The sequence below is a fragment of the Schistocerca gregaria genome, chromosome 5 (assembly GCF_023897955.1).
Source record: "Schistocerca gregaria isolate iqSchGreg1 chromosome 5, iqSchGreg1.2, whole genome shotgun sequence".
In the NCBI taxonomy this organism is placed as follows: Eukaryota; Metazoa; Arthropoda; class Insecta; order Orthoptera; family Acrididae; genus Schistocerca; species Schistocerca gregaria.
In genome coordinates this window covers 236,787,556-236,801,230 of record NC_064924.1, presented here as the reverse complement: position 1 = coordinate 236,801,230, position 13,675 = coordinate 236,787,556, and the positions used below count along the sequence as shown (strand labels likewise).

At 43.3% G+C, this 13,675-nt stretch overlaps 1 protein-coding gene across 2 annotated transcripts in view; it reads left to right on the top strand.

Annotated features, from left to right (window-relative positions):
- LOC126272312 (myosin-11) overlaps positions 1–13,675 on the top strand; it is a 256,577-nt gene that overhangs the window by 79,045 nt on the left and 163,857 nt on the right. For both annotated transcript variants that reach the window (XM_049975092.1, XM_049975093.1), the window contains exon 8: positions 8,117–8,333. In XM_049975092.1, the coding sequence (XP_049831049.1) occupies positions 8,117–8,333 (217 nt within the window). The remainder of the gene's footprint in view (positions 1–8,116; positions 8,334–13,675) is intronic.

Below are 13,675 nucleotides of genomic sequence, written 5' to 3'. Positions count from 1 at the left end.
CTCTTCTGGGTGCCCTTGCAGATGGGCTGTGAATAAGGTGGACTGGGACTTGTTCTCCTCCATTGCCGCTATTGAGCCTCTTTCTAATGAAGCCATTGATGTGGTGGTTCACTCGGTCACCACCGCTATCGTTACTGCCGCAGAACCTGCTGTTCCCCTTTCTTCTGGGTCCTCTCGGCGGAGGACTGTGCCCTGATGGTCGCCTGCGCAGGCCCGCCACATCATTTGCCAACACAAGCAGGAGTGCTGGGAACGGTATGTCTCCACCATTGGCCCCATGTATCTCCAATGCAGGTCTGGGCCAAGATTAGACGCCTCTATGGCTATCGGACCCCTGTCAGCGTCCCTGCGCTGTCACTGAATGGGGCAATTTGTACTGACTCCGAAATAATTGCCATCTGCTTAGCAGACCATTTTGCTCTCTGTTCCGCATCTGTGAATTACCCACTGGCTTTCTGCTCCATTAAAGAGTGGTTGGAACATCGGAGCCTTTCATTTCACATGCGCCGTCCTGAATCCTACAATTTCCCATTCACTAACTGGGAATTCCACAGTACCCTAGCCGTTGCCCTGATACAGCTCCCCGGCCAGATCACATCCACTGTCAGATGCTGAAACACCTCTCAGTGGACTGCCAGCGACACCTCCTCGACCTTTGCAACCCCCTCTGGGTGAGGGTGAGTTTCCATTGTAATGGCAGGAAAGTATTGTTATCCCCGTTTTGAAACCTGGCAAGAATCCATTGGAGGTGGACAGCTACTGTCCCTTTAGCCTCACCAATGTTCTTTGCAAGTTGCTCGAACACATGGTGAGCCGGAGGTTGAGCTGGATACTCGAGCCTCGGGGCCTTCTGGCTTCGTCTCAGTGTGGGTTCCGTAAAGGCCACTCTGCCGCCGACAATCTGGTGAGCCTGGAGTCAGCCATCCGTACGGCCTTTGCCCGCCGTCAGCACCTCATCGCTGTCTTTTTCGACATGCGGAAGGCGTAAAATACGATGTGGCGCCATCACGTGCTCTCTATGCTTCATGGTTAGTGTCATCGGGGTCCACTGCTGATTTTCCTACAAAATTTTCTGTCGCATCGTACCTCCTGCGTGCAAGTTGCGGCCTCCCATAGTTCCTCCCGAGTTCAGGAGAACGGCGTACCACAGGGACCCGTCCTAAGTGTCTGCCTGTTTTTAATTGCAATTAACAGGCTTGCTGCGGCGGTGGGAACGTCTGTCTCAGCTTCCTTTTATGCTGAGGACTTCTGCCTCTACTATAGCTCCATTGGCATTGCTGCTGAACGTCAGCTGCAGGGCACTATCCACAAGGTGCAGTCTAGGGCTGTAGCGCATGGCTTCCAGTTTTCGGCTGCTAAGACCTGCGTTATGCATTTCTGCCGGCTACGAACAGTTCACCCTGAGCCGCGGTTTTATCTTGCTGGCAAACTTCTTGCTGTGGTGGAGACGCACCGTTTTTTTTGGGTGTGGTTTTTGATGCCTGGTTGACTTGGCTTCCACATATTCGGCAGCTTAAACAGATATGTTGACGGCATCTTAATGCTCTTCGATGCTTGAGCCACACCAGCTGGGGCGCCAACCGATCTACCCTCTTACGACTCTACCAGGTGTTAATTCAGTCCCGTGTGCATTATGGGATCCTGGCTTGTGGTTCAGCATCCCCATATGCGTTGTGCGTGCTGGACCCAATCCTTAACAGCGGGATCCGACTTGCCACTGGTGCTTTTCGGACCAGTCCTGTGGACAACATACTTGTGGAGGCAGGCGTCCCTTCACTGCTCTTACAGCGCCAACGTTTACTGGCTGCTTATATTATGCATGTTTGTAGCTTGCCTGGGCATCCTAATTATTGTCTCCTGTTCCTGCAGTTGGTCGTCCGTCTCCCAGAACATTGGCCCCGGTCGGGTTGTACAATAGGGGTCCACGTCAGAGAGCTTCTCTCTGGGCTTGGGATTTTCCCTCTTCCACTTCCTTTCCAAGCCCCTCTGCGTACACCCCCGTGGTGTGTGCCCCGCCCTTGCCTTCTGCTCGAATTGTCACAGGGCCCGAGGGACTGAATCCCTCCGGAGGCCTTCCGCCGCCACTTTCATTCCATCCTTGCCAGGTATCAGGGCTCTGGTGCTGTTTACACTGACGGTTTTATGGTTGCTGGTCGTGTTGGTTATGCTCTCACTCTAGGGGACCATTCCGAACAACATTCATTTCTGGATGGCTGCAGCGTTTTCACTGCTGAGCTGGTCGCCATCTTTCGTGCCCTAGAGTATATCCGCTCCTGCTGAGGTGAGTCCTTCGTTATCAGTAGCGACTCCCTGAGTGGTTTACGAGCTATCAACCAGTGTTTCTCTCGTTCTCATCTGGTGATGGCTATCCAGGAGTCCCTGCATACTCTTGCCCATTGCGGCTGCTCTGTGGTTTTTGTGTGGACCTCAGACCATGTTGGGATACCCGGCAGTGAAAATGTTTACTGCGGCATAAGGTTCCGCCTCTATGTCGATGTGGATCGGTTTTGACGGTGGTCCACATTTTGTTGGCCTGTCCACTTTTAAGTGTGCTCAGGCAGACGTTTGCGCTGTCTGATACACTCCCTGCCCTTTTACCTGATGACACTGCCATGGCAGGCTTAGTTTTGATTTTATTCGGGCAGGGGTTTTTTATCATTTAATGTTTTTTGTGTCGATTCTGGCATTTGGCCTATGATTTTAGACTGAGTTTTTAATGTGTCTCTCGGAGGTTGGCTTCTCTTTTGTCTCTATGGTCGGCCAACCACTGTCACACTCTGTGTGATTTTAATTCCTTTTGTCTGGACTCTGTCTGCCTTTCTTGTGATGTGTCGTCTGTTGTTGTCTCCAGTATTTGTTTTTATTCTGTGTGGGTGTTTGCAATTTTGGTAAAGGGACTGATGACCATTGCAGTCTGGTCTCTTTAATCCCCCAAACCATCCAATGAACCATAAGGCCCTTGCTGTGGTTGTGTGACACTCCAGAGAAGAGTCCCTGATCGGAGTGGATAGCACAGGGTGGTCGCTTTGCACATTAAACACATTAAGCTTCAAAAATCTGGTCATTCTTCTGTGGTCACCCCTTCAGTTGGGAATGGATCTTTCAATTCTGCTCCTTATGAACCTGTGGCTTTACCTTCCCAGGCTACATTTTGGGAGGAGGGCCAAGCTCGCCAGCTTCGGGTACAACCCTCGTCCAATACATGGTCTTCACCATGACTGTTGGAACACTTTCACCACTATGCAACCATTATTTTTTGAGCAAACTATCAAAGACAAGTTTACTGAAGTGGAGTCTCTCAGTAACATCTGATTGGGTTCAATTTTGATCAAAAAAACTTCTGGAGCATAGGGGCTGTTTTCTTCAAACTGATGATGAACTCTTGGCCAGTCTGGAACAGAGGGGCATTATGTTGTTTAACGTGTTCAGGAAGGCTGTAAGGACAATTGTGTCGATACCGGCGCATTTATTTTGGCACTTGAGGGTGGATATCCTCTCAGAGGAGGTCAAAGCTACGCTTTCAGTGTGACATGACGCCATACATCACACCACCCATGATGTGTTTTCGGTGTTTGTGTTAAGAGCACATGTCTTTCCACTGTGCAGCAGGCCCTCTGCGCGCTGAATATGGATGCCCACTCCATGAGGGGGAACTCCTGTGTTCTTCTGTGTGGGTGCGTGGATGATTGCCTCTAAATCTGAGCCAGCAAATCAATATAAAATAGTTAAATGCCAGCAGGGGCCTTATGTCATTATTTTCATTTAGCAGTTAGTCATTGTCGGACATGCAGTACATGAACTCTAGAGGGTATCAGACTCTGATCCATGATGCTGTATAAATGCTACCACCATTTCTTTTAGATTTATTTTTGGTGGGATCTGCCCTGAGCAAAACACAATTGTATTGTTTCTCTATTTCCCAGACATGTTTTGCTGAAGTTTCTGCATCATCAGCCACCTTTCATTTTCTTTCTATTAACCTGGAAAAATGCTCTTTATTACGTGTGCATACATAAATTTCAGTTACAAGATTATTTACAAATTTTGAAAACAAAGTTTTGTATATATACATTGTTACTACATGCTGTGATTTTCCTAGGTTTCTATGTTTTTATTGCACTCGGTTTCTTTCACAAGTTCTCATCTGAAACCACAAAGAAAAGTTGTTTACTTCAAAAATTTTACAGCTGGGAATTTTGCGGTTAGGCCTAACATTAAATAATATTATTTCTTTTATAATTAATACTGTTTCTTTTTTAATTAATACAGTTTCTTTTTTAATTAATACAGTTTCTTTTTTAATTAATACAGTTTCTTTTTTGTTGATTGTTTCTTTTTTAAATTAATGCTGTTTCTTTCTAATTAAGTTTACAGTTACACAGTGCACCACTCAATGTATTAAGAAGAGTAGCACACGAACATTATTTAATATTACAGTGAATTAACATGTATTTGATAATGAATTAAATGACTAATATTTAACAACAGGCAAGATGTGATGGCATCTTCTAATACTGGAATGTTTAGCATTATTATAGTACCACTCATGGTTTCGGTTAATACATTGGGGAATCCAATTTTTATTTGAAATTGGAGGAAAAAATTGCAAATGCTGTTGTGTGAGTGATATATGCCCATTCTTCCGTATGTTTTGTAATTATTTCACTAAAAGCAGCTGCTTTTAAAATGCATATTGCTAACGATGTCACGATGCACTCTGTTAATGAATTCACTGTAATTGAGACTCAGAGCCATAATATTATTATGAAACTGTGTAGCCAATTTGTGTTTTTCTGTGCAGCCAATTGACTTGCCCATGCAGAGAAAGTAAACATTCTGAATTCTGAGTATTGACGAGGTTTCAAATTTGTCAAAAAATCGTCTGTGTTTGGATAACCCATACTTTCTCTTGCATGTTGTGTTTTGCAAATAACCTGTTACCTACAAACCTGTAGCATGCTGCAGGTGAAAAATAGGTATGCAGCATTCTTATAATTACAATAAATGGTTGTAGCTCCATCATATCCATTGAGAAGTATCTTTTTGTATATTTCTTGATGGTGGCTAGTTTCAGACCCTGAGCCTGTTTTCAGACCATTCTACAAAGAAACAATGTCAACTGTAATTTTCTTATTAGGATGGTTTGAAAATAGACACAGGTGTCCGAAACGAGTCACCATCAAGAAATACAAAAAGATTCTTCTCAATACAACTTATAATGGAGCTACAACCAGTTATTTCATTCTGTTGTCTGTCTTTTAATGACTACTTTATTACAGTTCTTTATTGAACCCTGAATTAAATACTGAAACTATGTGAACATTGTTTCCATAGTACAGTCCTTGGACTTAGATTCAACCAACCATACTTCCGACATATTCTTCCCTAAAGGCTTAGATCACCTGGAAATGCAGCTTGTTCCACAATCAGAGACAGCAGGGATTACTGAAGTGTTTAAAATTCTAGTGAATAGGCGAAGAGAGCTTTGGAGACTTCATTAGTGCAAAGACAAAGACACGATAAATGTGTGAAGGCAGTTAAATAAATTTATAGTGAGGTTCGAACTCAGTAAACCATTCCATAAAGTGTGGGAGACCAATAGGTGAATTTTAGGAGCAGACTGATGTTGTATTATCTCTGAAGAAGAATCGTCAAAACTATGGGACAGTGGGGAAATGGTTTCAGATTTACTACCACATAAAAAAAGGCAGGTCCAGTTTGAAAGTACTGGCACTAGACTCTCACTAATCCAGCTATTCCTTGCACATATGGTTGCAGAGTTATTGTGTGTGTCTGAAATTTAGTTTAACATGTTCAGGACTATACTCTGTAAAGCTCAGATACATTCATTTTCATAGCAGACTTAGTTCTTGAGTGTGTACATATACAGTAGTATCACTCGCTACAAAATCCATCCTGAATTTTTAGTTGTCGCAATGAAAAGCAATGGCACTATCTTTTCTTATCATGCCACTGCTTTACAAGCAATACAATTGGTACTGCTTGTATTGGTTTGTTGAATAATTTAGTCTAGGAAGATGTTCACAGCTTCATCACTATGTGCGTAATAAATCTTCATGCTCTCTCCTCCTACATTCTCTTCATCAACTTCACGATTACTTTACCGCACATTTTGGAGTATTTTTTAAGCTGTTAAAGTTTGGTCTACCTCAGTTTTCCTTATTCAGTCACTTCACAACATCAGTTTTTCCTCTTCCCAGTAGCCTGTGGAACATGTCGGTATTCAGAGTATCAACAAGTGACAATTTTGAGTTGACTGGCCCACTGCTGTTTCTCTGTACTGGCTCCAGTTCTGCATCAGTGGATGCCACAGTCTTCTCCGGCCCTTCTCGTGTTTCTGCTATTTGAAAAACTCACTAAGTATGTTGCTTTCAACAGCTGCAGCATAACCTAAGTAGTCATTTTCCACATTAGTTCAGAAAGGAGACAAAAAGCTAATGTTGATAATGATTGATTCCGAAGTTCTCTAGTCTATAGGCTGTTCCAGAGCTGTCGCATTGGATGAAAGAAAGAGTGCTTGTAATACCATCTGATTTCAGTCACATCAGAAGGATGACTGGAAGCATTATCAGTTAAAGTGTAGCTTTCAGTGAAAGCTTTATTTTTCAGCTCTTTTCTCATGGCTGGTACATCTGTTCTGTGGAACCACTGAGCAAATGTTTTTCTGTTCATTCATTCTTTCTTCTGAATACAGTATTGCACAGTTAGTGTATTTCTGACACTGTGTTGAAAAAATGTGGATTTTTTTATTTCTCGATCACCATGAGCAGTAGTTTGATTTCCATTTACATTAAAACATGCTATTAGTGTTATGTGTTGTCACCCCACCCTCCCACTACGACCACAAGCTTGTTTCTCAGTTTTTGTGAGCTAATGTTTTCGAAGAAAACATATTGTTAAACAGGTCAGTTTCATCGACATTGCACAGGGCATCGACAGTTAAATCTTCTTAGTCTATTATCTTCTTCTGTCCAAACTCATCTGCATATTTTTCATTAGATGAGTGGCGTTACCTGGTGACTGTCGCCTACTGTATCTTATGTCCTTTTTTTAGTTTGATGACCAACCCTCACGTGCTGCAAAGAAGTTACGGGTGCTAAATTGTTTGTCAAATACAACTGCTCTTTCCTTTCTTATTGGACTACAGGTGGGAATTCCGGTGTAGCATTGTTTTATGACCTGTCTAAAAAGAACTATGTCCAGTTCTCCATTCTGACTCTTTGACATAACCTTTTGTTTTCCATTTGGGTTGAATACCATCTAATGACAACTTATTTCTTTTTGATATCATAAATAGTTGCTTGTTCAACATTGTACTCAGCAACGATGGCTTTCTGTGAAGAACCTCAGTTTAATTTATATAAATTTAAAGTTTTTGCTTAAGGTCTGTTGTAATGCGTTCCTTTTAGAAATGACCTTTAGATGACTTCGACATGTAAAAAAGCCAAAATTTCAAATATGTGTAGCATCGTTCAAACATTGTAATTAATTACATCGTTGTACACGATAATTCATAGTTGTAAATGTCAATTCTCATTGAGTGACTAGAGGCCAGATTAGTGAGATTTTAGTGTAGGTATATAAAAGGTAGGTATCTAAAAGGTCTGTGAACAGTAAAGTTTACAGCCTTTGCTTGTGGAACGTTTGAGAGCTGGTGTTTGCATTGTCATTTGGCATTGCAAAACTGAATGATGACTTATAATTTGATGTCAACATAGTGTGAACAAAAACTATTTTTACATACTCTCAGCAAATATGATAAGATACATGATGTCAATAAAAACTGTATTATTAGTGAATTATGGTTTGTACAAAAACTGAATTACCTGAAATCCATTTGTTGTTGTTCAATCTTTTCTCAAGTTAATTTTATAGCACGTGGTTTACATTGCATTAACAAGTTATTAATGTTGATTTGCCTGCCTTCTCATGTAAGGTTGGCTTTGGACTAGAAAAAAATTGTTTCTTGTAGCTCTGTTGCTGCTGCCATTGTGTGTCCTTGTCGTAATGTTATTCTTTTATTATTTATTTCACTGAATTACCATAGTTGCTCCTTGCTCAAAAGAAGAAATTCTTCTGAACCTATTTTTTCCAGGCAAAACATGCAGAACAGTGTTCAACAAATTTTAAAAAGAAAGTTGACGAATATGAAAGCACACTTCACAAAATGGAGGAGGATTTACGAATGGCAGAAGAAAGAATCAAAGAGTTGGTCGAACAAAACATGGAGTTAAATGATTTCGTAGAAAAGCAAAGAAAGGTGCAAGACAGCAGTACAGATCTTGAAATGTCAGTTATTGCAGCTTTACCAGGTACGTGTTAGTCTAGTAGCTTCCATTCAAATTACTCCAAGAAAGCTTTCTGGTTTCTGTATGATTGTGTTACTAACTTGTTTGAGACACATTTTGAAATTTGCTTTGATTATAAAATACTAATGACCTGCTCTAGCTTCGCATTAAATATCTATGGCTGGACGACTTGTTTATAGTATGTAGTGATTTACATAAACCACCTCTGTTTTATCTATTAGTGTACAATGTATCACCGAGTGAGGTGGCGCAGTGGTTAGCACACTGGACTCGCATTCGGGAGGACGACGATTCAATCCAGTCTCCAGCCATCCTGATTTAGGTTTTCCGTGATTTCCCTAAATCGTTTCAGGCATATGCTGGGATGGTTCCTTTGAAAGGGCGCGGCCGATTTCCTTCCCCATCCTGCCCTAACCCGAGCTTGCGCTCCGTCTCTAATGACCTCGTTGTCGACAGGACGTTAAAAAACACTAACCTAACCCCTGTACAATGTATCAAAATCACTACAGTAGTTCCCGAGAAGCCTTCACATACAGACAGAAAAATGTGGCCAGGGTAATTTGTAATATGTATAGTGTCTGGTAACAGTCTGCTGCTATCTGGATTCATGGTGGCTTTTACTGTATTGCTTTTCTTGCCAGATACTGGCTGCTCTCTACCTGGTCATGCAAAAGTGTGTGGAGAAAATTAGTGTAGCAGATACAGAATTTTTTTAACCACTATGGAGAAATTAAGTTCAGAATAAGGAAAGAAATAAAGGTATACAGTTCTGCTCAAGGGTCATTAGGAGGAGGATATGAGACATCAGATTCATTTGAAATTCAAAATACCATGCATCAGGGACCTGTTTCTCAGGATTTCTCTTCATAATTGTAATGAGTGGCACAGAAAACAGAATAAAGATGTATATGATATAAGAAACAGCTTAGTGTATCACACACCTTGGAGTTTTAACATCCACAAAGCTTAAAAACTGGACAAGTACTCAGCACTGGTAGACCTATAAATTTCTACAGTAGATTAACTAATGCTAAAAAAATTTATTTGCAGAGAACACGAGAAACATGGCGCAACAAATGAATTAAGAGCTCCAACAATGATACTAAAACTCCTACTAATCTACTACACTATTGATTTTTTAGGTCAGCAACAGTGTTGACCCGAAAAGGTAAGATTCCTGCCCCTTAGGTTATGGGGAGTAGAAGACTGGCGAAGACATCCTCTCCTCTTCAATATGTATTGCACTGTGAATGGTCGGCCCAAGTGTCAAAATAAAGTTGACTAATAGGCTACACTACCTGGCGGCTGCAGCACCCTGCTGGAAGTGTGGAACTCTGCTACTCTTGGTATTGCCAATAACCACAACTATTGGTGCACTGTCATTTTCGATTTGAGGAAATAGTGGAGATTGAGATTCCGTGCATTATCCAGCTGTTAGCTGCTGTTATCGTTATTCAGTTTTTCTGCCATGTGTACTTCCATGGATTCTTTAATAATGGAGACCCAAACTGGTGTTGAAGTGCCTAAAATTGTTTCAACATACTCCATTTCTGGGTCGTCTAGTGGGCAACTACAGTACTTCATTCCTTCAGTCAGCTCAGATGAAAAATCAGCAATTGAGTTTGTGATGCTCCCAGAGTTGTACCACTTTATTCTGCTGTTGCTATGTGTTGAGGGAGAAGAAAAACTGGGCCAGGCTTGAGCGAGTGAAGCCAGTGGCAGAAACTTAATTGATTAGTTGGTAATAATTGTAAATAGTACTGTGCACAAAAGAGTGATTGACCACAGTCCTGTAACTCTATGCACATATCTAACCATGAACATAATTTTGATAATTTATTACAGTGTTCTTAAATACTTGGAAAGCATACTCTCTACACTCACTTTCATGCGGTTGCATAAATACATTTCTCACTCGTGGTAGCCTTGTATTGCTTCTTCTTTCAAATTCATTTTAATCTGTTTTCACTAATTTTTTTTCTTTTTTTCCCATTTAAGAATTCCCTGATTCATTTGCAGCTGGCTCATAGTGACTCCTATATTCAAAACTTCATATGGTTTGGTAACACTACGCAGCTAGTGGTTATCTAAAGTTTGTGCTTTGTTAAATAATTTTCACTGGTATGACGGGTAATCTTAAAGTTTTAATTATCACCTCGAAGTAAGTTACTACCCTAAAATAAGTGCTGGTGTTAGTATTTTTCATTCACCCTTCAGTGCATCATGTGTGTGTGTGTGTGTGTGTGTGTGTGTGTGTGTGTGTGTGGTAGGGATGTGCTCGAGGATGATTGTCCACCTCCTCCCCGCAGTATAAACTACAATGGCAGCCATGCCACCTCCTCTCAGGAGTATCCAGTCTATCTTGATGAGTGGGCTGTTAAAGAGATCCAGGTAAAGGAAAAGGTGCTTTATCCACTTTCTCACAAGTTACTGGCTAGTTGAAAACTTGTGTTCTTCTGTGTGGTACCTATAGGTCTGTTTTTGTTACACTTTGCTCCATGAATGACATGGCCACACAGACATGCGACCTCCAATTCAGCTCTGACATGATGAAATCGCCCAATGTCAAGGTATCATCATCATCCCCCCGTCCTGCTGTGCAACAAGTCGTCAATCTCTTGTCTCAAGGGGCGAAATCACCAGCTACACAACCGGTTGCCCGGAAAGGACAGAAGGAGTACTCCTGTGAAAACTTCTTCCGTCCTTCCAGCCAAACACCACCTGAGTCTTCATCTAACTGTAATGGCTGAAAGAAACTCTCCAAAGGCAAACAGTCTTCTCCTTTGTCACTTCAAAGATCATCTTCGATGGTGTCGGCACATGATACATTAGTCCGGCCAGCTTCCACGTCGTCGGTGCGCACCAACAACGGTTTTTTGGCATTGGACCACACAAGCAAGCTGATGCTTCTGTGGACCCCATGGAGCATGATCCTTCTGCTTCTGTGCCTGTAGTAGCGCCTCTTCGCCAGCTGGCACTCAGCAGCCGCCGAGGTAACACTCCCATGCCTTTTCATCATGACTCTCCTCCATTGGAACGTTTGCGGCCTTTGGTCCCACAAAGAGGATTTACAGCTGCTTTTAGCATCGCAGCGGTCCCTTGTACTCAGTCTTCAGGAAACGAAATTTTGCCCTCACAACCGCTTTGAGCTTTCACATTTCTTAGCGATTCGTTTTGACCTTCCCCCTGATGTCGTCATTCCCTCTCATGGTGGTGTCATGCTTTTCATACGGGATGACATTCATAGTCAACCCATCTAGCTGACTACCAATCTTTAAGCTGTGGCAATTCACCTTTCCCTTCCCCACCTGGCTTTTTTCCCCTCTATACTGTATATGTCCCTCCATCATTCACTGTCACCAGGGCAGACTTCCTTCTACTTACTGGGCAGCTACCAGCCCCATTTTTGTTACTGAGTGACTTTAATGCACATCATCCCCTTTGGGGTTTTCCCAGGACCTGTCATAGAGGTGCCCTCTTGGCTGACCTTAACCAACTTAACCTCTTCTACCTTAACACTGGAGCCCCCACTTTCCTTTCCAACTCCTTGCACACCTATTCCCATTTGGCCGTAGCCTTCTCCACTGCCCAGCTTGCCTATCGTCTTGAGTGGTCCATTCTCTCTGACACCTACTCGAGTGACCATTTCCCATGTGCAATCTGTTTGCTGACCCTATCCCATCCATGTACACGCCCAAATTGCAGCTTTCTAGGGCTGACTGGCAGCTTTACTCCTCCCTGGTGACGGAAGAACATTTCCCCAGTTGTGATGACCAGGCCGAATATCTCACAAATGTTATCCTTACTGCTACAGAATGGTCCATCCTCTGCACTTCCTCTCTACCACGTCGTGTCCCAGTCTCTTGGTGGACTGAGGCATGCTGCGACGCAATTTGTGCACATAAATGTGCTCTCCACATTTTTTAACCGCCATCCTACACTGGCAAACTGCATTGATTATAAGCAGATGCGGGCAAAGTGTAGTCGCGTTCTTCGGGATAGCTAAAGAGCTTGCTGAATTTTTCAAAAGTTCTTTTAACAGTTCCACACCTTCCTCTGTTCTGTGGGCCAACCTCTGAAGGCTCTCTGGAACCAATATCCATTCCCCAATTTCCAGCCTAACAGTCGCTGATGATGTCATCGTGGACGCTGTTGCTATCGTCAACACCTTGGGCTGCCATTTTGCGGAAGTTTCGAGCTCTTCCCACTGTCAGCCTGCGTTCCTCTCTCAGAAACAAGCGGAGGAGACTTGAGCGATACCCTTCTTTTCTCCAAATCGTGAGTGCTACAATGGCGCCTTTACTATAAGGGAACTAGATCATGCCCTGAGTTCACCCCGATCCTCCGTCCCAATCCCAGTTGCCATCCACATTCAGATGTTGCAGCACCTTTCTCTTGCGGGCAAGCACTTTCTGCTTAACACATAAAACTGCATCTGGGCAGAGGGCACATTTCCTGGTCGCTGGCATGAAGCCACAGTCATACCCATACCTAAGCCCGCTAAGAATAAAAACCTTCTTTCTAGCTACCTACCCACTGTGAGTCCGGGGGCTAGAATAGGCCCGAGGTATTCCTGCCTGTCGTAAGAGGCAACTAAAAGGAGTCTCATACCTTTCGGCCTTTATGTGATGGTCCCCTGTACGCTTTGACCTCCATTCTTCAAAATTTTCCCAAAGAGAAAGGCAATTGGGGAAGGGCGCCTTTCATGGTGCAGTGAGATCCTTTAGCCCACTTTTTTGTCGTCACATTTCAATCCCGCTCATTCTCCATCTCTTGGGCGAGGACACCTTCCTGGGAGCATTTTCCACCATGCAATATCGCTTTCTGTGTCGAGAATGCCCATGGAATTCTTTGCACCTGAAATCCAGCATGGTAGCCAGGCCGTTGTGGTGGGGCCACCATATACATCGTTGGTTGTAGCCCCCTGACCACACAGGGATCGCTCTGCTGATGCTGTCCCATTAAATCCCCACATATGCCAAGGGGTAGATGCCCATCTTCCTGGGGCAACGGGACTCCCGGCAATTGCCATCCTGTCAGTTGGCCTTTGCTGCAGCTGGGTGGCGCTTGTGGGGAGGATTCCTGGTCGGAGTGGGTGGCATTAGGGTGGATGATATGCGATGGAAGCATAGTACATCATCTCTTGCTGGTGTTGAAACACCACCGTCTCTAAGCGTTCACAGGCTCAATTCAGTGCACAGAAGTATGACCCGAAATCGTTCCCCTTCCTGGCCACAACATGGTAGGAACGTCAGTCTAGGGGTGGCAGCAGATCTTATTCGCCCCAGTACCTTGTATGTTCGAGAACTGATGGGGAATCTTTCATGACAATGAACCCTAGTTTT